Source organism: Musa acuminata, chromosome BXJ2-8 (genome assembly GCF_036884655.1).
Source record: "Musa acuminata AAA Group cultivar baxijiao chromosome BXJ2-8, Cavendish_Baxijiao_AAA, whole genome shotgun sequence".
NCBI lineage: Eukaryota > Viridiplantae > Streptophyta > Magnoliopsida > Zingiberales > Musaceae > Musa > Musa acuminata.
In genome coordinates, this window is record NC_088345.1 from 22,468,633 (window position 1) to 22,495,553 (window position 26,921).

Below are 26,921 nucleotides of genomic sequence, written 5' to 3' on the forward strand. Positions count from 1 at the left end.
TATGTTGAGGGGAATCCGTGCAAACACACCCCTGAAGATAAAACAAAACAAACGCTTTCCTCATTTTATCCCTTCGCATCTACAACCTTTGAGACTAACCTCCGCTTCGTCCCACCCGTATTCGATCTCGTATCGGAGGTGAACTCTCCCTTTTGCAGCTCTTTATTTGTTCTATTTATTGATGATGATGGATTGTTGAAGCCCGTTACGTCCTGCGCTTTCTCTTCTTCCTGTTCACCTTGATTTCTTGATGTTGGGTTCGTGAATCCCATCGGCTCGCTGTCCCGTTCGTACCGGGTTGCGTTGGTTTCTTTACCCTGGAATTGGGTAACTCTTTAGTTGGATTTAGGGAACCCATCAGCTTCCTCTGTCGCTCGTTCCTTTTTTCTTGGGTTTCTTGAAGTCGAATTCGTGAAACCCATCAGTTCGCTCTGTTGATGTTGGATTTGTAGAACCTATTATTAGCTCCCCCCCCCACCGCAGCCGACCCCCCTCCCCGGGGGTTCGCTTTGGTTTTTTGATGTTGGATACGTGACAACCACCGGTTTTTTTTACTCGTTCGTTCTATTTTCTTGATGTTGTATTTCTGGAACTCGTCGGCTCTCAGCCATTCTCCTCTCTCGTTCTTTTCTGCCTTGGTTTCTTGATGTTGAATTTGTGAAACTCGTTGGCTGACTCTAGGTTTTGCCGTCGTTCTTGATTTGTCATCTTTTCTGCTTGTTCTTGATCCTTTTCCTCTAATTTTTCCCCTACTTTTGCACAGTTGATGGTTGGCGTGTGCAATGTTAGCTTTCTTTCTATTTTATAGTTTAGTCAGTGGTGTTGATTTCGGATATTCGATCGCTTGAAACTTGAAGTTTAATCTTAAAATAGATATACTTGTGAATCTGGAGCGTGCTCGTTATTTTTTTTCTAGATTTTGTTTTTGAGACCAAATTGGGACATGTTTCTTCTTTACATTCTACCCGTTGTTCCCTCTTCAACTTACTTTTAGTTGATGTGGTTAATCTTTTGTTGAAGTTTCTTCCTTTTCTGTGAAGTTATAATGATTTTATTCTTGTTTCATAAATTTCAGGATGTATATATCAGTAAAAAACAGGGAAATTGCTGCCGACAATCCTGTTGCTTCTGATTTGTTTCTTTTTTTATGCTTGTCAGATGGAGGTTTAATTATCGATTGTAGATAGACCTGCTAAGAATATAGAGGCCAGCATGAACATTATCGGATCTGTCTCTCCCATGAAGTTAAGTGGAACAATTCAGAGAAGATACTGGTGGCATCCAAATCCTGATAAAAAATGTTCATTTCACAAATGTTCTGGAAGCAACAAACTGGAATCGTTCAGGAATAGTGAGTTCATGGGTTTCAAAATGAAGGCTCCAATTTGGTTGCTTAAGGACAAGAAGCCAAGACATGGTGCCAGCCCTCTCCAGGTTTCTCCTTTAGTTTTTCTGTATTGCCAAGCTTCTCCTTGATTTATCACCGGGAAATAGTGGATTGTTGGTTTTGTAACCACAGGTTTTCTGCAAAGACTTCCCGAGGCCTGAACTTGAGAACTCTGTTAGTTTTCTAGAAGCTGCCCAGTTATCTTCATCTTTCTGCAATGGTCCACGGCCAAGAAAACCTCTGAAGGTTGTCATAGCCGGTGCAGGTATGACATTCTGATATCTTTAGAATACCTAAATGCAGAGAATATCAGTAATCATAACCTTCCAATTGCAATTTTTAATTTTGCATGGTCAAATGAATTCTTCCTCTCACTTGCGTTATTAAATTCCGTACGAGTCTGTAGCTATTTAGATAATGCTCTTATATCACTCAACCATGATTAAATATTAATGTATGTTGTCAACTTCTGGTAGGTCTGGCTGGTCTATCTACGGCAAAATATCTAGCAGATGCAGGTCATAAGCCTATAGTCTTGGAGGCTAGAGATGTCCTGGGTGGAAAGGTTTATGCCTATTCTAAATGGCTTTGAATCTATGATATGTGTGTTCATTTCAGTAAAGTTTTGTTGTCTAAAGTTTTCCAATTTTCCATTATAATTGAAAAGTTAAGTTCAGACTCTCATGTGTGGTTGGATATGTTTCATTGTATAAATAAATAGTTGGACTGGGTTTTCTTCCACCGTGTCACCCTAGTGCACTTTTGTTATGTGTTCCATTCCACTTGTACTATGATCCATAAACATGTGCCTGGTTTTTAACTTATGTTTTCTGTTGGCTAGCATGTGGCAACATTGACAACACAATGTTAAGTTGATTTTGTTAAAGCACATAAGATAGAGTGACATAGTACTATTTGTGTGCAATATATTAAGAACTATACCTTGCCAAAAAAGGTAATGCACACACTAAACTAACCTCTGCTAAAGATGCCAACATGTATATGGAGTGAATTTTAGCCAATGCTGGCAGGCACAGAGGTGTGTCAAATAGCACTGCCATGCTAAAAGGGTATCAATATGCCCTTTGTCATGAAATTACAATCCTTACTTTAAGCTGGACATGTCAGAATTTCTTTGACAAGCTTACATGTGTGATTGTCCATTTGATGGTTCTTATATCAAAGACTTGAATGTGTTTTCCTTGAGAGTTCTATTAAGATATTAATTTAAGTTTTAATGCCCATAGAAACCTTCTGTCTTTGTAGTTGAAGAGTGACTAGTTGTTTTTTCTGAGATAGTAGTCATAGTCTTGTTTTGTGTTTACAGGAATATTACGTTGCTTGTTTGTCAGTCTTTTTTGGTGTTAAATCTGTTGATTGGTTATGTGTATGATTGGCACTTACACAAATATGGAGAAAATTAAAAGAAAGATTTTTTGAGGCAGCCAGCTCTGGATACAACATAATTTATGATTCCTTCTCTGTTGCAGGTTGCTGCTTGGAAGGACAATGATGGAGATTGGTATGAGACAGGCCTCCATATATTCTGTAAGTGGTATTTTTTTCATTACCTGCAAGAGTGATGTTTATTGTTTCAAATTAACTTGCCATTTTGCTGCTTTACATTAATGTTTCACTATTTTTTTCAAAACATTTATATGGAGATTGATATGAGACAACATTCTGTTTCCTCTTTTTCATTTGCTCGGCTGCTCAAGCAGTAGTGGTGCCTTTCTCAAGTTATATATGCTTCAAATATACATTAAATTCAAATTCTTAATGAATTCAAAATTTCTAATATCTGCGTTATGAATATCTTGGTCTATATGGACACCCTACGACCAAGGATTTTGAGATATTGATCAGCCTTCAGGTTTTTTTATCTTTTCCTAGATGAATGCGACAGATGTACTAGGTAGCCTATCTGTCTCTTCTTCATATCAAATTTTTGGAGGATGACATGTAGTGACTTGACCATGTGATAATCATGGGGATGGAATCCCAGAACCTAGTAGACAGTATGTACTTCACTTTCTTTCCATACGTACTGGAATATCGACAGTAAACCCATTTTGATGATGTGACATTGATTTCTGATAGTGATTGCAAAAGGCGCTCGGGCGCTCGCCTAGGCGCTCGGGTGAGGCGAGGCGAGGCCCGAGCGCCTCGCTAATGTCCCAGGCGGCGCGCTTCAAACAGGCGCCGCCTGGGCGCTCGCCCGAGCCCAGACGCTGGGCGCTTCGGGCGAGCGCCTGGGTAAACCAAGGCGACCGAACCAGAATTTTAGGTCTGGTTCGGTCCTGGTTCGATTGTTAGTTGGTTTAATCGAACCAACTAAACCGATATAACCCCAACCCTAACCCTAACCCTAACCCAACACTAACCTACTGCCGCTGTCGCTCTCGATCTCGATCCCGATCCCGATTGCGATCTCATCGCTCGCTGTCGCTGCTCCCGCTGCCGCTGCTCGCCGCTGTCGCTGCTCGCGCCTCTCGCTGCTCGCGCCTCCTGCGAGCCCTCCCGCAAGCCCTCACGCTGCTCGCGCCTCCCGCGAGCCCTCTCGCTGCTCGCGTCTCCTGCGAGCCCTCCCGCAAGCCTTCTCACTGCTCGCGCCTCCCTCGAGCCCTCCCGCTGCTCACGCCTCCCGCTGCTCGCGCCTCCCGCGAGCCCTCTCGCCTCCTGTGAGGCCTCCCGCGAGCCTTCCCGTTGCTCGCGCCTCCCTCGAGGCCTCCTGTTGCTCGCGCCTTCCGCTCCCTTTCCCTTTCCCTTTCTCGCTGCCGCCGCTCGCCGCTGCTGCTGTCGCTGCCGTCGCTCGCTGCTACCGCCGCCGCCGCCGCTTCCTCGTTTCTCCATCAGGCTCAGTATACTCTTAATATTAAGTTTATTTAAATTTTGAAATGATTAATTTTCTGTTAATAGATTAATAATATATTATTTTGATTTTAATGTTGTTAATTTTTATTTATTTGAAATTATTGTTATAATTATATTATATATTTTTATAATTTAGATAATTTTAAATAATTATATTATATATTTTTATAATTATATTATATATTTTTATAATTTAGCGCATCGCTTCGCTCGGGCGAGCGCCTGGGCGAGCGCCTAGCGCCTCGGGCGTTTGTGGACCTTGGCGCCTTTTGGCGCCTAGCGCTTTTTAAATCACTGATTTCTGAAATGATTTGATCCAGTTTGTCAAATTTTCCACCTCCTCAATTAACACCTCCTCATCTACATAGGATGTTGGATGTATCTACATAGGTGCCATGTAACTCCTTTGGTGTAGGAGGTTGGAAGCCAGGACCTGCCTTCTGAATTGATGCATCATGCTTTGGTAGTATGGACCTTGGGCTGTAAGGAATAGAATCCTGTGGAAGTTGAATCACCTTGCAATGAATTTGTCAATGTCTTTCTTCTTTTCCTTTGTATATGCATAATCGATTCTTATTTGTTTGGCTTACTGTGCTGGGTAAGCATGCTGATCGATGTCAATTATATCAAGGTCAACTATATCAAGTGTTGCCCTTCTACTAGTGCCTCTAATGAAACCTCATAATCCACCTTGCTTTTTATTTCCTATTCTGCCTAATTGAGGAAGAGATTTAGTTGGCTGCCTCACAAGCTGACGCTCCTGCCTAGTCTCATTGCCTCCTCGTGCATGTGTAGATACTCCAAGGAGGCATGGATATTAGCATGCTTATACTGATTATATACCAGTGCCTCTGTAGCATGCTTATCATCTTTTGTTAGGCCTAGAGCTTTAGCTTTTTTCTTATCCATATCATCTCAAAATTTTATTCTTATCTCTAGAGGAACCTTAGTGCAATTTGCGACATCATAAAATCCACCGACTATATACTATGTCAGATGGGTTATTCCTCCATGCCAATTGATGTAGTCCCAATGAATGCACTGTTGGTGATTGCATTGGTCATGCTGAATCACTTGATTATTGGGTATTTTACTACAAAAAATTGTCTATAGAATAAGTTACCTCTAGCTACATAATTCGGTCTAAATCCAAGAAGTCCCTAATTAGCTCTAATTAGCTTAATCTACCACAAATATCGTGATCAAGCAACAATAAGCAAACTGTGATTAGCACTAAATTATACTTAATGACTCCATATTCGGTTAAAAGTAAAAAAAAAAAGACACCAATTAGCTTTTGTTAGCCTTCAATCACATTAAATACAATAAAAAATTCCTTAATCGATTAGTAATTTCATAATCAAATAACAAACAAAATTGCTGTAAATAGCCCTAAATTCCCTTAATCACCCCTAATTGGGTTGAAACATAAGAGAATGACTCTAATTTCACAATAATTATGATAATTACTCTTAATCATGCAATAATAAGTCTATTTATCTACCACTCATTATGCCTTAATCACGCTTAATCTATCTAGATAAACATGCATTAAAAAACTTCTAATTTCCCATTGTACATGATAAAATTAGCTCATAAATCATGCAAAAGGTCAATACATGGTCAATCAAGCTAAGCTAAGTCTTCTCAAATACATCTAATTAGGTCTTAATTAGTCATTAGTCACTAATGTATCTAGATTTACCAATATTCTTTACACTAATTACATGACATGATAAAGGAAACATAGAGAGAAGCTAAATTGGAGATAAATTCCACCCAACCTTGAGTTTGATTGCTCTTTTCTCTAAATCAGGAGGTTGATTTTCTCTAATCACAGATAAGAGAAATTAATCAAGTTTAATGAGTGAGAATGAGTGAAAAAGAAAGAGTGAGTCTGAATGGGGGATGAAAGGGCTTTTATAAGCCCTAAACAGCCCCCAACAATCAATTTGACCATTGGCAATTGGTGTGGATTGAAAGGACATTGGTACAATTGAAACCTGATTGTTACTGACCAACACCGGTTGGTAACAATCGAGTTTCAATTGTATCGCCCAATGTGGGAAGCATACCAGCCGATATGCCTCCAATTCCTTATGTGCCATCGAAACAGGCTGGCAGCATATTGGTCAGCTATCAGAATGACATGTATCGTCTGTTTTGTACTTTATCAGGCAGTATGACTGTCCATTTATATTTTGCTATATGAACCCATTTCAAAACCAATTAAAGGGTATCCAAATGTGGCTTACATGAGTCAGGTGAACTCTAGTACTCAGAGACTGCAGTCTATTGCACAAGATTCCCTCAAAGCCCAAGAAGAATTATAATATATGCAGCCTTACCTTGCAAGTAAAGAGGTTGTTCCATGACTCAAACTTTGGTCACTCAGTTCACAAAGGAGCAACAATACAATGATTCAAGGCTCACCCTTCATGGTCCAACATATGCTAATATCTGTACATTTTAGGGATGACCTCAAGCTTGAGGATTTCAACATTCAGGCATAATTCACAGGATAATTCCATTCACGTAATATCCCTTTGGTGTCATCGTCATAAGAAATGTCATATACAGTTATCTGTTTCTATGTATGGAAAGTTAAGAAATCATCATATGGTAATCAAGAAATTGCAATAGAAATGTCATTTACAGCTCTGATGTTCATTTAGCATTGGGTAGACCTCATACAATAATTGTCTTAGTTCTACCTAATCTTTTGTTCCATTTCTTTTGGAACAACGCTGCCAAAAATTCAATGCATAATTTATGTACACCATCCGTAGAGTACATAGAATGTACAGAAATGGTTATAACAGAGTTTCTGTTGTTTGTATTAATAGCTACTCTAGGAGGAATGTCTTATGTGGTGCTAACAATTTAATAATTATCATTGTAGATCTTGAATGTTTGGGTCTATGTTCCTACCTATTATCTGGATATATCAAGAGAGATGTACGGTCTAATAAGGCTCCTATGAAATATTTACTTATGCGTCGGGCAATATATTCTATTCTAGTTAATGTTTTCTCTTGGCTATATGGTTCATCTTGATTGGGAGGGGTGATCTTAAAAGCTAATTTATTTTTGCATATGAGTTAGTTCACGGTGGACAAGCACACTTATGCCAGCATGATGTTAGAACCCTTGTAGATTCTAAGCTTGGGGTTGATCTCTTTAGGGGATTGGCCTCCTTGGAACTCTATAGGGGTTCATTCTTCCAAATTGTTGCTCAAAGGCTGCAGAAAAGATTCATCTATTGCTTAACAAAAGAGGATGAATACATGGCTATTTATAGGGCTTCTAAACCCTAACTCCTAATAGGTCTCCTACTCAAGACTCCTACTTCTAACCAACTCCTAATAGGACTCCTACTCAAGACTCCTATTCCTTTACAACTCCTAATTCTTCTTTAAGAAACAATCTTCTAACCCTAGCCGACCTCTTTACCTCTTTAATAGGGGTCGGCTTAGGTAGGTTTAACATGAATGCGTATCTCTATTAGGACTTTCCTAGCTAGAGGCCTAACATACTCGTCCTCTTCAAATCAGACTTGTACTCGAGGCTGAGATTCCATGAATTCTTTGAATTTGATCTTCAACTTGTCATAGTTCTCCTAAGTGGCGCCTTCTGCTAGTAAGTTCGCCCACTTTCTTAGCACTTCAGTAGTGGGTCGTTGTCGTCGGGTCATGATCCGTCGATCAATAATGGCACTTGCAACAACGTTTTCTTTTCCCTTTTTGTAAATAATTTTATAATAAAATCCAAGAAGTTTGGTTACCCATTTTTGTTACTCGGGGGAAGATATATTCTGCTCTAAGAAATATTTTAGGCTTTTATGGTCGATCTTGATTTGAAAGCGTCGCCCGATCAAGTACGATCTCCATTTGGCTACCGCATGCACAATCGCGAGCATCTTCTTGTCATAAATAGTCATTTTGAAATGGGAAGGAGATAATGCCTTGCTGGTATAAGCGAGGGGGCGGCCATCTTGCATTAGTACAACACCAATTCCGACTCCGGAGGTATCGGCTTCAATAACGAAAGTCTTGCCTAAGTCGAGTAGCGTTAGTATGGGTGTTGTCGTCATTGCGGCTTTAAGTTTGTCAAAGGCGGTGGTGGCTTTGTCCAACCATTGGAAAGCATCTTTTTTTAACAAGGAAGTAAGTGGTGCATTGATCTTTCCATCATTTTTTACGAACTTGCGGTAGTAGCCTATTAAACCGAGAAAGCCACGTAGCAATTTTATGTTCCTTGAGATCGGCTAGTTCTGCATTGCTCCAATTTTGGAGGGGTCCACTGCCACACCTTCCTCTGATATGATATGCCCAAGATATTCCACCTTCTGTTGAAGAAAGCAAAAATTTGTAGTGGTCGTTGTGTGCTCAAAAGGTGGTTTTCGGTATGTCTTCTTCGCACACTCGTATTTGATGATACCCGGATCAAAGGTCCAGCTTTGTGAAGATGTGCTCCTTTTCATCTAGCAATTCATTTACTATTGGAATAGGGTATTTGTCCTTGACGGTTATGCCGTTGAGAGCTCGGTAATTAACACACAATCGCCATGTTCCGTCCTTTCGTACGAGGAGTACCGGTGAATAGTAGGGGTTGTAACTTGGCCGAATAACTCCTGTTTCGAACATCTCTTTTACAATCCTTTCTATTTCATCCTTCTGGAGATGTGGATACTGATATGGCTGAGTATTTGCTGGAGATTTGCTTGGAAGAATCGTTATACAATGATCATGCCGACGGGTAAGAGGTAGCTTGCGCGGTTCGTCAAATATATCTGAAAATTCAGCAAGCAAAGGAACTAGATTTGGATTTTCAAATTCCGTTGGCTCTCCCTTAGTTTGTTGCTCAAGTTGTACCAAAAAGCCGTTGCATGCTTTATGCAAAACCTTCTTCATTTGTTGTGTGCAAATCGTCGTTACGTGGCCCCCATGTTTCCCGTGCAGTATCACCTGTATCTTCTTATTGTAGAATTTCATAATTAGTTTCACAAAATTTCAAGAAACATCACCTAATGTCGTCAACCATTTAATTCTGAGTATGGCCTCATGATCATTAAGAGGGAGGAAGAAATATGTAATTATCTCTTGGTCCTGCAGCAATAGTTTCGCCCGTGAGCATCTTTGGTCGCACTTTAGGGTTTCGGTGACCTTTACATCGGACTTGTTGCAACCTTCGATGTGGAGTGCCATCCGAGCTGCAACTTTACTATTTAGGAAGTTATTAGTGCTGCCCGTGTCGATGAGAACAGTGATCAATTGTTATTTGAGAAGGCCTCCAACTTTAATGTTTGCGGGTTTCAGTAGGCAGCTAGTACGTGTATCGTAACGTCGGTCGGTTGTGGCTCTTCTTCCGCATCTTCTTCATGTTCAAGGCTCTCTTCTGGATGTTCAATTACCTCTTCTTCTACAGGTTCAATCATAAGAAGTCTCCCTTTACTACAACAATGCTCACGGCTCCACGGCTCGTCACAGTGCCAACATAAACCCTTCGCAGATTGCTCCCAAAGCTCTTCTCTTATTAACCTTTTTGGTGTAGGGACTCGGTTTACCGGGGGGGGGGGGTGCTGAGGGCTTCAGTATTGCTAATCGGGGAGCGACCCTAGTCCTTCAGGCTTCATGGTTCAATCGCTCCTCTTGAAGTCGTGTGAAAGAGATGGCTGTCATAAGTGTGTACGGTTGTCGCACTTTAACTTCTCCCTGGATCTCCGACTTCAAGCCCTCAATAAAGGTCCCCAATAGCTGTTTTTGAGACTAATCACGAGTTTGATTAGATAACCTTTCAAACCTTGTTTGGTACTCATGAATGGTGGAGGTTTGTCGGATCTTTGCTAGTTATCCGTTAATGTTCTCATAATCGGTTGGTCCGAAGCGGATCAGCAGTCCTTCATTGAATTGTCGCCATGAGAGGATTCCATGAGTGTGTTCAAACTAGTCAAACCATTGTATGACATCCCTTTCAAGATGTGTAGTCGCAATTTTCACCATAGATGCGTCCACAGTTTTCTAGTACCGAAAATATCGCTCTGCGCGCGAGATCCAACCAATCGGGTCTCCTTCTTCCCATCTAGGGAAGTCCACCCTCATGCGTGGATAGTTGGGATCGATCATAGAACCTCCCCTCTCTTGGAAGTCATCTCTTCGGGCTTGGTGAGATTGGTTAGAGCTCTCCCCTTGATGTGATTTCTTTGGGCTTGGTGGTCGGCCCAAACTGAGTTCGGTAAAAAGAGTCCAAATCTTATCTTCCATTCGCGTTTCGAAGGCTTCGAATTTAGCATTGATTGCCTCCTTAGATGCCATAGTATATTCCTCCAAATCTGTGATGTTAAGATCTCTCTTTTGTTGCCTGGCTGAGGGCTTCAGTATTGCTAATCGGGGAGCGACCCTAGTCCTTCAGGCTTCATGGTTTAATCGCTCCTCTTGAAGTCGTGCGAAAGAAATGGTTGCCATAAGTGTGTACGGTTGTCGTGCTTTAACTTCTCCCTGGATCTCCGGCTTCAAACCCTCAATGAAGGTCCCTAATAGTTGTTTTTGAGACTAATCACGAGTTTGATTAGATAACCTTTGAAACCATGTTTGGTACTCCTGAATGGTGGAGGTTTGTCGGATCTTTGCTAGTTATCTGTTAATGTTCTCATAATCGGTTGGTCCGAAGCGGATCAACAGTCCTTCTGTGAATTGTCGCCATGAGAGGATTCCATGAGTGTGTTCAAACTAGTCAAACCATTGTATGGCATCCCTTTCAAGATGTATAGTCGTAATTTTCACCATAGATGCGTCCGCGGTTTTGTGGTATCGAAAATATCGCACCGCGCGCGAGATCCAACCAATCGGGTCTCCTTCTTCCCATCTAGGGAAGTCCACCCTCATGCGTGGATAGTTGGGATCGATCATAAAACCTCCCATCTCTTGGAAGTCATCTCTTCGTGCTTGGTGCGATTGGTTAGAGCTCTCCCCTTGATGTGATTTCTTTTTGGCTTGGTGGTCTGCCCAAACTGAGTTCGGTAAAGAGAGTCCGAATCTTATCTTCCATTCGCGCTTCGAAGGCTTCGAATTTAGCATTGATTGCCTCCTTAGATGCCATAGTATATGCCTCCAAATCTGTGATGTTAAGATCTCTCTTTTGTTGTCGGGCTGAGGGCTTCAGTATTGCTAATCGGGGAGCGACCCTAGTCCTTCAGGCTTAATGGTTCAATTGCTCCTTTTGAAGTCGTGCGAAAGAGATAGCTGCCATAAGTGTGTACGGTTGTCACGCTTTAACTTCTCCCTGCATATCTGGCTTCAAGCCCTCAATGAAGGTCCCCAATAGTTGTTTTTGAGACTAATCACGAGTTTGATTAGATAACCTTTCAATCCTTGTTTGGTACTCCTGAATGGTGGAGGTTTGTCGGATCTTTGCTTGTTATCTGTTAATGTTCTCATAATCGGTTGGTCCGAAGCGGATCAGTAGTCCTTCTTTGAATTGTCGCCACGAGAGGATTCCATGAGTGTGTTCAAACTAGTCAAACCATTGTATGACATCCTTTTCAAGATGTATAGTCGCAATTTTCACCATAGATGCGTCCGCGGTTTTGTGGTATAGAAAATATCGCTCCGTGCGCGAGATCCAACCAATCGGGTCTCCTTCTTCCCATCTAGGGAAGTCCACCCTTATGCGTTGATAGTTGGGATCGATTATAGAACCTCCCCTCTCTTGGAAGTTATCTCTTCGGGCTTTGTGCGATTGGTTAGAGCTCTCCGCTTGATGTGATTTCTTCGGGCTTGGTGGTTGGCCCAAACTGAGTTCGGTAAAGAGAGTCTGAATCTTATCTTCCATTCTCGCTTTGAAGGCTTCGAATTTAGCATTGATTGCCTCCTTAGATGCCATAGTATATGTCTCCAAATCTGTGATGTTAAGATCTCTCTTTTGTTGGCGGGTTAAAGGCATGTATAGGTTGAGAGAAGTTATGGTCGAAAGGGTTGGTGGATGTAGGCTGCGGTTTATGCTTGTTTTGTGGCTGTTTTGGGTGCAGTTGAGGGTGTGGTTTGGTGGAGTTTTAGGGCTGTGGATGAAAGTTTTAGATCTGTGGTAGATGGCAGCAAAGGTTTGATCGAAATCAATGGAAGTTGTTGCAGGTATGTGTTGTCTTGTAAGAGCAGAATTGTCGTCGAAGAAACAACGTTTTCTCGATGAAACTTTCACCAAAAACTTGAGAAATTTGAGGAGGGAATTGACAGCAAAATCTCAGTTTATATGACAGCAAGGATGTCCAATTTAATCAAAAAAATTTTGGCAGTATAACAAAAAGAAAATTGGTGCAAGTTGCGATAGCAGAATTCTCGTCGAAAAAATTCAGTGGCTTGCGACGAAAATTTGTAGCAACACAAAATCGTTTTTAGAGATGAATTCCTCAATAGATCAATCTTAGATGGAAGCCAAGATGATCTATGAAGTGTATAAGAAATTTCGTTTAAAAAAGATTGCAAATAGATTGGTTAAGACAACAATATGTGGTTGAAATTTTCTGCAGCACAGATTTTCAAGTGTAGCAGATTGGACATAAAAGATCAGTGGTTTATATTGAGAATTTTTCAATGAAACCAAAGGAAAATCCGCTATTAGGAAGTGTCAAAGCTGTCAAAAAAATTTGGTAGAGATTTAGACAGAAAAAACGTGGTAGCAAGACCAAACAGACTGTGCTATGCGGTTGGAATTCTGCAATGTATCTTTCGTCGTTAAGATGAAAACTTTGCGAGGAAAAGTTTATACAGTAATATTGAAACAAATTTTTTTTTGGATTTTCGAATAAGGATAACTAAATTGCAGCAGTAGTAAGGTAGGGAACCAGAACCTATTGCAATTCACGGGGAGATCAAAGGACGATCCACGGTGGTGGAGATGACGGCGGAATTTGGCGACGATCTTTTAAGCAATTATAGAAATTGCTTTGGGCAGCCGTGGAGGGCTGATGGATGGCTGTGGAATGGCAGTGAGACGCCAAGAACGTTGCTCTGATACCAGGTGTTAGAACCCTTATAGATTCTAAGCTTGGGGTTGATCTTTTTAGGGGATCGGCCTCCTTGGAACTCCATAGGGGTTCCTTCCTCCAAATTGCTGCTCAAAGGCTATAGAAAAAATTCATCTATTGCTTAACAAAAAGGATGAATACATGGCTATTTATAGGGCTTCTGAACCCTAACTCCTAATAGGACTCCTACTCAAGACTCCCACTTCTAACCAACTCCTAATAGTACTCCTACTCAAGACTCCTATTCCTTTACAACTTCTAATTCTTCTTTAAGAAACAACCTCCTAACCCTAACTGGCCTCTTCACCTCTTTAATAGGGGTCGGCTTAGGTAGGTTTTACATGAATGCCCCTCTCTATTAGGACTCTCCTAGCTAGAGTCCTATCACATGAATGCCCATATATCTGGACAAATGCTTAGCTACATGTCTATGTACATATTAGGAGGTGTACCATACATACCCAATATGCTTCTTTCATGATCTGGTTTTGAGTGAATGTTTTCTGGTTCTGATTTCTGAATATCTTAACAGCTAACTGAGATCAGTTTTAGCTATCAAATTTTAGTGTTTTGCATTACCAGTAAAGCAAATAACAAATCTATTCTGTATGACTATTTTCTTTCTTATTTTTATGAAGTTGGGGCATATCCCAATATGCAGAACTTGTTTGGGGAACTTGGTATCAATGATCGCTTGCAATGGAAGGAGCATTCTATGATTTTTGCAATGCCGAACAAGCCAGGAGAGTTTAGCAGATTCGATTTCCCAGAAATTCTTCCTGCACCTTTCAATGGTATGTAATAGAATTTGACCATCTTGATTATCATCTGTAGTATATTATTTAGCATATTCGTGTAATTAGAATGTGAACCACAACAGAATTCATTGGAAATTTTATCTTAGTAGTGCAATAATGTAAGTCAACTTACCATGAAGAGTTGCAGGGTGATGAACTGATGATTTTAGAACTGGGACATGCAATAAAAACAGAAGGAACTGTACCATAAAGAACACTAACCTATATTAAAATATTTTGAGATTGTTTAAGTCTTCTAGTTCGGTTTGCAACTTATGAATTGACAGAAAATAAGTTAGTCCGGAGGACTGATGCATTCAAAATAGACAAAATATACAATTTGAAGCAATCATTGTACATGCTACTAATGCCGGGCCATGCTCTCTGGGACATACCATGTTGGTGTGGCACCATCATGAATTATTTACCTCATTGAGATTGTTGTTATAGACACTAGATAACACTTCTGCAAATTAGTGGTGGAGCTATTTACATAAATATTTTTATGCCTTGACCAATTTTATAATTTTTTGGCAGGAATATTTGCAATATTAAGAAATAGTGAAATGCTGACTTGGCCAGAGAAAGTGAGATTTGCACTTGGACTTTTGCCAGCCATGCTTGGAGGGCAAGCTTATGTGGAGGCGCAGGATGGGTTGACTGTTACAGAGTGGATGAGAAGGCAGGTACTGTAATTCAACTTATTGTACCGAAATATAGCCATCTTTTTCAATTTGAGTTCCAATCTAAAAGGAAATCTTCCTCTGGGAAAAGGTTGACTTTTAAATGCTTAGATCAAAGTTCAAATGACTGCATTTAAGGATTCAAAAGTTCCAGATGATGCATATCTAGTTGTCAGCATGTGACTTACATCATGCTGTGCCATGAAAACTAAAACAAATATAGCCATATACCAACATGCAACATGTTCCCCAATCTAAACTATCTTGAGTTGCTTCACATGGTAAACAAAAATGTTTCCATAGCCTGCACCTATTAATGTGTTGGGCATTTAATATCTAGATGATGCATATCTAGTCGGCATCATGCTATGCCATGAAAACTAAAACTAATATTTTAAGCATATCCAAACATGCAACATGTTCCCCAATCTAGACTACCTTCGAGTTGTTTTACATTTACATGATAAAGAAAAATGTTTCCATAGCCTGCATCTGTTCAATTATATTAATGTGTCATGAGTCATGATTTTTCAGGAAGTTACTTCTATTTTTGCTGAACAACAATGTAGATTACACGTTCACCTTGTAACAATTTTGAGTAGAATTGACAAAAGCTGAAATTACTTGAAAAATAATTATAGCACAAATATTTTTAAAATTTAATATCATCTAGGAGACTATGGTCTTGTGCTTTAATGTTGATAAGTTTGAACGGGTGATTAATTTGATATTGAACCTCTTAACCATTTACTCCATTTATTGGCCAAACATGGATTAGCATGTATCTTATATGCTAATCCATATAAGATACATGGATTAGCATGTATAAGCATTTACTTTAGCAGGTATTAACATGGATTAGCATGTATACCATGGAGATTTTGAATAAGGATCGCTGTTTCGGATATCGGACCCATTTTAGTAACCTAGTTGGAACAGTACATATTGGTTAATACCTATGTACCATGGGTTGGTACTTGGTATGTACCAATGTTTCTGAGCGGAAGAAAAAGAAGAGGAAGGGCAGCGGAGAAAGAGAGGAGGAAGGACTTGTGATTCCCAATGACTTATGCATTTTCTTATTCAAAGCCATCATATACAGTTTTCATCTTCTTTCTATATGCCAAGATATAACTTTCTAATTTCAAACATTCTTTTAATTATTTGAATTTCGAAAAGATTATAGCTCAGGAAATTTGTTGACAATAATAATTTTAATAAATTCAATGATCAATGCAATAGAGTAGGAGCCACCGTTGGCCATTTGGAAACAATATGGCAAATGACAATAAGTTCATGGTCTAGAAAGTATTCAGCAAAATTAGAAACAACTCCCTGTTATTGTTCATACTTCATAGTAGTAACTAAGGTAGGCAATACCGACCGGGCGGTACGTATCGGTCTGACGGCATATCGATACACGGACCGCCCGCTATCGGGCGGAACGAAAAATAATATATATATATATATATATATATATATATATTTATATATAAATATTTTAGAAAAAGGCGACGTTCAGTGACGTCGCTGAGGTGCCTATTTTGGACTTTATATATATATATATATATATATAAACGAGGCGACGTCGTGTCGCCTCGGCGACGTTGCCTCGCGTGGGGAAGGAAAAGGCGACGTCGCCGAGGCGATGCGACGTCGCCTTTTAAATAAAAAAAAAAAAAATAATCTTTTATATATATATAAACGAGGTGACGTCGCCTCGCCTGCGAGAAGAGAGAGGCGACGTCGTCGAGTTATATATATATATATATATATATATATATATATATATATATATATATATATATATATATATATATATATATATACTGAGCGGTATACCGCTCGGTATATCATTTCGTACTGTACCGAGCGAACGTCGAAACGTCGGTATGGTACGGTATTGCGAACCTTGGTAGTAACAACCATGACAAAAGGTTACTTTATTGTTCATGGTAGTTTCTTAATTACTATTTATTTTAATAAAATAATGTATAATCAAATTGTTCTTGATTGATTTTGAAATAAGTAGCTTATAGGGAATTATTTAGATAATCGTTGTCATATAAATGCTCATGAACTTTTTTGAGAAACTTTCATATGCTTGAAAATATTGTTACTATAATGTGGGTAAATCTAGTTAGGTGCTTAGAAGCATAGGTTGTTATGTAACGTGTTGATTACAGGCCACCACAATGTCACGGACAGCCACCACAATGTCTTTTGGTTGATTCATGTTTTGCACAACATGTAGAGGGATGATCGAAGGCTTAACAGCCTAATTTTAATTAGGTTTGGTGGCTGTTTTAGGCTTATAAATAAAAGTTGTGTCATGTGGACACTTGTGAGAGATGTTCGATCTGTAGTGGACCATTTTGGACCCTTTATTGTGCAACCGTTCAGAGCTTGTAAAGTCTGTTTATAATTTGCATTGACTATGAAGTGTTTTCTGAAATGATTGTTTGTGGATCCCGAGTGAGGCGTTTTCTCTAACCCGTTTTTTCTTTTGTAGGTCCTCAGGGATCATAGGAGGTTTCGGGGAGGCTGACCTTTGTGGATGAACACACAAGGGTGCCGCACGACTTAGGAAAAACCAGCTAAGTCCGTGACAGATGGTATCAGAGCGGGACAAGCACTCATAGAAACACTTAGCATGCAAACATGGTTGACCTAGCGGGGCTGTGTTGAGGGCAGTCAGCACGCGCGACTGTTTGAGGGAAAACAGACATGAAGATGTAGGAAAAAAGGGTCGCTCAGATGAGTGGGCATTTGAGATTGACATTCAGAGGAATGACCAACCTTTCGCGCAAGAGGCACTACGATGATAAGCAAGGTTCGCAATACCATACCGTACCGGTATTTCGACCTGGGCTCGGTACCGGTACGATACGGTATACCGAGCGGTACACCTGGGTGTACCGAGCAGTACACTCAGGTGTGCCGAGTACTGTAGCACTGCTACAGTGCTACAGTGCACTCGGACCGGTAACAGGTGGTCCGCGTACCGGCAACCTGTCGGACCGGTATGTATCGCCCGTACCGAGCAGTACAGTTCAGTACTGCAGACCCTGATGATAAGTAAGCTGGAAAGAATGCGTAGCACATAAAGGTTGGGATGGTTGAGTTTTAGCTACGGCTCAACGTTGGCAACTGTACTTGATAGTGCTTAAGGCAAGCGAGGCACTTGGTAAATGATGAGACCATGTAAGGTGGAATGAGTTGTTCATCGATTGAAAGAGTTGTGCAAAGCTTACAGAGGTGAGGTGAGGTGGAGTGTTCGTGACCATCCTAAGGCGACCGAAACTCGACGCCATGGAGCATTGGAACTTTCTCTTCAGCATGAGAAGGATACATCTGTAGGAGGCTGAAGTGTGCAGCGAGTTTAGTATGTTGCTAGGCCTTGAGGGGTGCAGCGGGGGGGCTGTATTGATGTGGAGTCGCAATCTAGCAAGTGCGTTTGCAGGAGACAGAACAATGTATAGTTTGTTTAGTAAGGCAGAGTAGTCCAAGGGGAAGGTGGTCTTCGAAACTTTTAGAGGGAAGGAAACGAAGAGAGATGTTGTTTCAACGGACGGATATCCAAGAGGGATAAGTCCCGGCTCTTCAGAGGGAGAACCATGTGCAATAGACTGCACATGTTGAGGAGGAGTACCTCAAAACAACTCCACAAAGCTTAACGGATCGAGCGAGTGGCGAGGAGTCGTCGCACGATCTCGCTTGAGATAATGCATTGCGAGATCAAGTGGGGGAGCGACCTAAGACAACACAAATGAAGGCACACTTGCAGTCGATATGGAGACCGGACTTAATGGAGGGCTGACTCATGGAATGGTGGGCCTGAGGACCATTATCAACTCAATGCAAATCGACGAGGAGTCGTCGCACGATCTCGCTTGAGATAATGCATTGAGGAATGCATTGCGAGATCAAGCGGGGGAACGACTTAAGGCAACACAAATGAAGGCACACTTGGAGTCGATATGGAGATCAGACTTAATGGAAGGCTGACCCGTGGAATGGTGGGCGTGATGACCATAATCAACTAAATGCAAATCGAGGAGCGGAGCAACTTAGGTGTAACTTGGCGAAGTACCCAAGCCGCATGAAGGGAACATGGAGCGGAGGCACAGTGCTTTCCTTGGACAAAGGTCAAGGATATGAACTCTTGTAGAGGCAAGAGCACGATCATGCTGTTCCATGGGTCCTTTATTCTAATGGAGCAAACTCATCTTACATGGTGCTAAAGACGAAGGGAGCTTCTAGGCACATGCACCTTATCTCGGAGAAGCATTTGACGGAGGAACCAAGGCGACTCAACTTGCGGAGGCGAAGTTGGGTTCATAACGCCTTGGCACGGGGCAAGAGGACGTAGATGCGGGTACTCTTGAAGAATACGCCACAGTGCTACCATTCGAGTTGCCATGAAGGAAGAGGTGCACAACGGATATTGTGATGGTAGGGACAGAGGCCTAGGATCCAGACGATGGTGCACCAATTTCAACGAAGTCGGTGGACTTCGGGAGCTACTAGGCGACAGACTGTTCTAGAGTTGTGCTTCGTTTGAGTGTGACCCGAGAGCGGGTGGACGAAGGTTGATTGTCAAAGGAGCGAACACAATCGAAGGTGGAAGAGACCCTATGATGTGTTAGCAGAGGCCACACATGGAGGGATCACAATCTGAGTTCATCCCACAAGGAACAGAATCCAATATAGATGTCACTAGGAGGCGACATGGTGCAACGAATCGTGGTGGAACAGTTCGTGGCAATGTGATACATACGAATCTAGTCTCGTGAGGGACTATATCATACAGAGGTATGATCGGGAGCTACTGGGAACTCCACTTCGGTGAACAACACGACGACAAGAAGGGCTATGGATTCAAGGAGTGAAAGCCATGGTACTGTAGAGGCGGGTCTTCTGTGCATGCATCGAATTTTACATCGGATGAAAGCCTTGGTCATCAGCATATGGGGGCTGTGTACTACCGAGGGAAAAGTTCGAATGCAAGTACTAGTGAGTCCCATAGGAGGGAATTGATTATGCAGAGGTATTATCGAAGCAGTTGTAGAGTTGGACTGCTCCAGAGCCCATATTCGCTTAAGGGAGCTCGGCAAGTCAGAGGACAAGGCCGAGTCAGCGAACGTTGCTACCAAGGAAGCTAAGGAGAACAGAATCAATGCAAACCCTACAACATGATGGTAGAGGCCATGCATAGGAGTTGCAGTTTGTCTTTTCATCGACTAAGGGGAACTGCTTGGAGAACACAGATGTGTTGAAGCAGGGGGTTGAAAGGGGCGAGGAAGCAACAACGAGTCTAGAGGGACTTAGTTAGCCAAAACCAAGCATCGGTTAGAATGGAGATGGGGACTCGGAGGAGTGCCATAGAGACATCTACCGATTGTGAAGAAAGGGATGCAGATGTGAGACGACGGATAGTAGGGCCATGCATGGCAGTGCCATGGTACTGCAGAGGCGGGACTTTCGTGAATTCATCGATCCCCTTGCTCTCATGGAGGGAGAGCGCTTGATTGTGAAAGAGGTCGAGGAGGTGGAGCCTGCAGAGGCAAACTCCAAGTATCGAGACAAGATTGAAGGGCAGAGGCTAGGGAACTTCGTAAGACCGGTGTCAACGAGCTTCTCATCAAGATAGCCGAAAGTGAAGGACTTCGGGTCTTACAAGAGTGCACGACCAAGGAACGAAGCAGGTAGTATGCGGTGTTGTACCTTTTCTACTCAATGGAGTAGGCGACAGGGTTGATGGAGAAGATGGTACAATCTTAGAGATGATCAAAACTATTAAAGGCTTACTCCAAGTTGGGGTGAAAACTTCTTGCATTCCAGAAGTTCGATGGCATTGAGAAGGTGAATCACAGTAGCTAACTCAACGTAAGGAGTGTAAACACTTCGAGTGCTTCAGGAGTGTGAGCAAAGAATAGGCGAAGGTCAGTAACTAGCTCGATGTATGGAGTGTAACCCTCGAGGAGGCGGGCGAAGTTAAGTAACATTTGCCTTCTCAACTCTTAAGTGAATAGGTGAAATCGAGTATCCTAATTCTCTTAGCTATCCAGCAAAGGAGCTCTGCACATGTTCAAAGACTCTTCGAAGAAACAAAATGGAAGACAATAGTCGTCAAATCCTCACCAATGGTGATCAGTGCTACTGAGAGTAGATTATTCGCTTCATTTTCCAACAGAATGCCAATCGAAAGCGGAAGTGATACAAACCTATTTGGAAGTGACGACTAAGTGAAAGAAGAGTTAATGAGCAAATTTTGTGAAAAACCCAAAAACTTCAAAAGCTTACGAGACAATGCTCGTTAAAGCTCCAATAAGCATCCACCTAGTTCAAGTAGCATGAGGCATTTGAGAGACTGACGCATTGTAAGGATGGTCTTTTCCTTCATCTGAAAGATCTGCAGGAACCAACAGGGATCAACACAACTCAGCCAACCCTACACTAGAGTCAGAGTCATTAGCGAGTTGAAGCAGCATGGCGGATCAAAAGTTTGACTACTCAACAACAGTGACGAAGAGCAACTGGGAGCTAGGAGGCGCATTGTAGCTGGAGCAGAAGATTGAAGACTCAGCAAAGGTGAGGAGTTGTAGCGTCAGCAAAGGCTTCGCTGAGGACGTCGAAGGAATAAATGGGGGAGAATGTCACGGACAAAACTATAAACAGGGTGTTTAATGTAATGCTCATGTATGTCCATTTGTAAAATCTGTTTGTAATTTTCATTGGCTATGAAGTGTTTTCTAAAATGATTGCTTGTGGATCCCGAGTGAGGCGCTTTCTCTAAACCGTTTTCTCTTTTGTAACTCCTAAGGGACCATAGGAGGTTTCGGAGAGGTTGACTTTTGAGGACGGACACGCAAGGGTGCCGCACGACTTAGGCAAAACCAGCTAAGTCTGTGACAACATGTTGCCATGTCTTTGACCATTGCTAAGACATTTAACATAAAAATGTGGACATGATGATATAAACATGTCATTTCGTGTCAACCAGTACTTATGTATGCTTGTCTATATACCTTAGTACAATTGCATACATAGGCATGAATCCCTGGCCTATGTGTCATGTTGGTGTCCTGCCTGCAAGATATGTACAAAATTACAAATCATCATGTATAGGAACAGTTGTCGCTGCTGTGACTTTGTGTTATGACATATCCGTTGAATTTTTTATCATCCTCTTACTTGTAGTTATAATGTAATGCTATTATGCAACTTTAAACAAGTTGACTTTGCTAAGTTAATATGTTCTTTGATAAGTGTTATGGATATGTAACTTTGATAACTGTAGGGTGTGCCGGACCGAGTCAATGATGAAGTTTTCATTGCCATGTCCAAAGCACTCAACTTTATAAACCCCGATGAGCTTTCCATGCAATGTGTATTAATTGCTTTGAACCGTTTTCTTCAGGTATAGTATTTTTTCAAGAGAATGTTATGATGTCATAGTTAAGTTGCATCTGATATAATGATGTCATATCAAATCACAGAGCCTCACATATATTGTCCATCAACAGGAAAAGCATGGTTCAAAAATGGCCTTCCTAGATGGTAATCCTCCTGAAAGATTATGCAAGCCAATTGTTGATCATATTGAATCATTGGGTGGAGAAGTTTGGGTTAGTTCACGAACTCAGAAAATTGAGCTAAACCCCGATGGAACTGTAAAGCACTTTTTGCTCAGCAGTGGAAACATAATCAGTGGAGATGTTTATGTAATTGCCACTCCTGGTATAATTTAGCTCACTTTTTATTCCTTGATGAATAAAATATAATGCGAGTTATTCAGTTTTGATTTTGCTTGCATGTGTTAGAGCATTGGCTAATATAATATTTTCATCAGTTGATATCTTGAAGCTTCTTTTACCGCAAGAGTGGAAGGATATTCTGTACTTCAAGAAGTTGGAAAAATTAGTGGGAGTCCCTGTTATCAATGTACATATATGGTCAGTCAACATTTTCTTATCACTTCAATGTTGGTTTCTTGTTATTAGTCCATATTCATATCGAACAAAATGCACAAAATAATTTGACTTTCTTCTCGAGAGAACCAAATATTAGAATTATCATGATGGCAGATACTGTGATTTACTGGTGTTAAAACATGTTTTCTAAATTTTTTAAAATTTTTCTTTAACTTTTCAGGTTTGACAGAAAACTGAAGAACACCTATGACCATCTTCTATTCAGCAGGTCCTGCTCATCAGAGTTTCTTGCACAGAAGTTTATAATTTTAAAATGCCTTGTCGGTATATTCATGTGTGTGTGTGTATGGTTGTATATGTTTGTCCCATGTGATTGACATGCCTGTTTCTTCAAGTACGATAATTATGTTTTATTCATGTTCACATGTATATCCTGTTAAGTCATATATTGGAAGTCAAAGATATCACATTTTAAAACAGATCACTTTATTCCATACTTGACTTGGATATATTATACATGTATGAAAGGGACCAGTGATATCTGGTTAGGTTCCTGTAATTCAGAAAAATAGGATAAAAAGTTATTCATTATTGCTATTCAAGATAAATCATAAATTTATGTGCTGAAATTTTGGTATAACAAAGGATGATGCTTCCCTTCGCCAAGATAAAGAAGGGGAAGTCACCGGTAGCATGATTTTTTTGTTCTTGGATGATGGGTTTCCTGATGCAAACTGCATATTTAGTTTTAAAACTAATTGTTGTTTTATGTCCCTTTGATAATGATTCTACTTGTGATGAAACTTGTCATTTTATAGTTGGGTAATTATGAGTTCTGACAGACATACTTGATATTCTCATTGTGAGTTTATCAAGAATGTTAATCAAGTGGACGAGGTTATTGTGTTTGTTGTATAGATTGACTTAATTAGTTGCTAATGTCTAATCTAATATTGTGTTCCACATTGTTTCCTTCCAGGAGTCCTCTTTTGAGTGTATATGCAGACATGTCCGTCACATGCAAGGTAACAGCATATAAGTTACTAGCATGTATATGACACAAATTCTTGAGAGATGAGAATATATTTAAGGATGGCGTATTTTACACCTTAGTTTGTTGACTCTTAATTTTGCTCCTTCGTACTCTATTTATTTTTGGAGTAAAATAGCGATTCAATTGCATTCTGGACTTAAAAAATTCTCTTGTTTCTTTTTATTGGATGTATAGAAAATATCCTTGACCAGCAAATAAGACATTGATCTTTCTCATGCATGTCTTTTCTTAAAGAACAATTAAAAGAACATTCAGAATATGCTCAAACTAGGAAAATAGAGCCTAATATGTCATTGTCGAGGAAAGATGACTTACGAAGCAATTAGATTTTCAAAAGTAACAGACATTGGTACTTTTGGAATAAAAATTCATGTTGATGAAATAAGTTTAACAGTGTGCTCCTGTGGGATCCAATTCAACTGGATTCTTTCGTTAGATGAATTTATTATAATTTATTAGTGGTATTTGTATCATTAACCTGGATGAAAGCAGGTTTTATTATTAAACTAACATTGCCAATTTCATCATGTTTCTGTATATCGTGATAATTATGAAAGTGACTTTGTTGGATAAATATATACTAATAACTACTTGCATCCAATATAGTTTCCTCAACCTTATCTTCAGATGTTCTTGCAGACAACAGATCTGTCATCTTTCATAAAACTTACGTTTTGCATCTTTGGTTATATCCAGCAAGGTTAGTGCAATAAGTTAAGAAAAACTTCTCAGTGGAAACTTCTTTCTGAGTATTTTGAGAGGAAACACCTTCCTGAACCTAATATTTTCTTGCAAATTCCTCATGCTTCCATTCCTTCAGATTGTGATAATGTTTGAAGCTGAATTCTGAAAGATGCTGGATGTTATAAGTGATGTATTATTTGAGGCATGAAATTGAATATGCTACTTAATTGCATCACCAGCTTAATAGGAAATTTTTCTAGAACTTATTAAGGTCATATTCTGATTATTTAAATATGCATGCAGGAATATTATGATCCTGATCGTTCAATGTTGGAATTAGTGTTTGCTCCCGCAGAACAATGGATCTCATGCAGTGACCAGGAAATTGTTGATGCCACTATGCAAGAACTGGCTAAGCTATTTCCTGATGAGATTGCGGCGGATCAAAGTAAAGCCAAAATTCTGAAATATCATGTAGTAAAGACTCCAAGGTGAGACAAAATCAAAAGCACTACTTTGAGTGGTATTTTCTGCCATTTCTAATTTGAATTTTTGAGTCATCAGAGAATATATGCTGAAATATAATTGAATATATGAAGAAAGAATAGATAGAATGAAACCAGACTAAATAATAAAGAATATCAAATCTAAAGAGCACCTTACAAGTTGCAAATAAGGTCAAAACTTACGGTGAGCTATCAAACCAATATATGTGAAATGGACAATGTTAGTAAGAACCTCATTCGTTTTCTAAGATAAAAGGTATTAGAGGTTAACAAGGTTCCAATGAAGACAATATCATTGTGAAAATGTTAGTGAAATGCTTCATGTTGGTCAATAAAACCTTTAGAGGCCTCACACATTATTTTTGTTAAAATTTTAACCTTTCAGTCTCTAGTTTAGTGAATTTTGTTGTGAATATTGTTCTTCATTCATTAGCAAAAAATTGCTTACCTTTACATCTCTTATGCTGCATTTCATTGCAGATCTGTTTACAAGACTGTTCCAGATTGTGAACCATGCCGCCCTTTGCAAAGATCCCCGGTTAAAGGTTTCTATCTGGCTGGCGACTATACAAAACAGAAATATTTGGCTTCCATGGAGGGTGCTGTGTTATCTGGGAAGCTTTGTGCTCAGGCAATCACACAGGTATTTTTTTCTCCACTCCAAGAGTATTAAATGTCAGGCAATATCCTGGTTCATCTGCTTTTCCTATCCTACCGAACCTGGGATTCATGATGGATGGACTACTACCACAAATGTCAGATAAGAACCTTAAATTTTAAGTTGGTATCATCCATCATGAGTTCCCTGTGCTGATAAGGTACGAACAATGGGCACCAAGTCATCCCAATGGTCTTCCCGCATGGTGTTGGGGTTGCGAGAGTTCCTAACTCATGCCTGTCTACACCAAATACGCTAGTGGCATGGGAGCCCTATCCTGAAACTGAAAATTGCTGTTCGCAATGTGCAAACTGCAATGTGCATCTTGCACCAGGACAACACAAGTAGTTTTCATATATCATAATACTTTTTGGCTTGTGTGATTTGCAGGACTATGATGTGTTGGTTGCTCAGGCCGCCCAGAGAGAAGTCCAGGTGTCAATATGAGTGTCAGCTAGTTGATTTATCATTAACATCACTGCAATAGGAATTTTATAGGCATAAGTCAAAATTGTTTCTGTAATTGGCCTTTCCAAATAGCTCGAAGTACCTGTAAGAGTCCAACTATTGTAGGAAGATTGCTTTTCACTCTTGAGCAACATCAAAGCCGAAAGATCCTCTTTTACTGCAACTTGAGGATGACAAGTGCCAACAGTTATGTAGAATGAATATTGCCAGTACATTCTCATGACCACTACGATTTTTTGCATCCATCAAATGAGATCATAGCACTTGCTTGGTGATCTGCTGGAAACAGCATTTGCACCACAACGATTCTTGCATTGAACAAAATTTGGCGATCTGGGGGATATAGCATTTGCACCAAACTTTATGAGCTTTCTGATTATTAAATGGGCCATTTTAAAAGCTTCGGCCGACTGTTCCTACGATCATCAAAACTGCAACGAAAAAAAAACGCCGATTGCAACAACAGTATCTGTTTTCCTGTACGGTTGAATTTGAAGCCCTATTTATAAAACCAACCGTTTAAGTATGTATTTGATGTATTTCATCATGGAAATACATAACCTCAACAACGACATTGTGCAATGCTGATTCTTCAAACATAGTACCTCATTTTACACCGGAACAACTAGTTGCTCATTCTAAGTTAGGCATTAATAAGCTGCATAAAAGGAACATGACAACATTTACAGCTTATTGTATGTTTTAAGGTATAAATAAACACACCAAAGAACAGTGGCCTTATTGTATGCTTTATTGTTTACAACGTCAGGTTGCCCAGCCATTTCATAATTGGGCTATTTGTGATCCAGCTTCTTTGCCACTTCATCTGGTGACAGGGGTGTCAGATATCT

The 26,921-nt window shown here is 40.3% G+C and overlaps 1 protein-coding gene across 3 annotated transcripts; it reads left to right on the top strand.

Annotated features, from left to right (window-relative positions):
• Positions 1–26,233, top strand: LOC135586706 (15-cis-phytoene desaturase, chloroplastic/chromoplastic-like). Of its 3 annotated transcripts, none has more exons than XM_065121237.1 (15): positions 1–138; positions 1,159–1,434; positions 1,520–1,652; positions 1,864–1,952; positions 2,878–2,935; positions 13,922–14,077; positions 14,618–14,766; positions 22,067–22,186; positions 22,293–22,506; positions 22,619–22,721; positions 22,921–22,968; positions 23,680–23,725; positions 24,742–24,929; positions 25,425–25,587; positions 25,993–26,233. In XM_065121237.1, the coding sequence occupies exons 2-15, from the start codon at positions 1,213–1,215 to the stop codon at positions 26,047–26,049; spliced, it is 1,746 nt and encodes a 581-aa protein (XP_064977309.1). In that variant the 5' UTR covers positions 1–138; positions 1,159–1,212; the 3' UTR covers positions 26,050–26,233. The 3 variants fall into 3 exon arrangements, with proteins under 3 accessions (XP_064977309.1, XP_064977311.1, XP_064977310.1); XM_065121238.1 differs by lacking the exon at positions 1–138 and adding an exon at positions 185–327; XM_065121239.1 differs by lacking the exon at positions 22,067–22,186.
• The last annotated feature ends 688 nt before the right edge of the window (positions 26,234–26,921 follow it).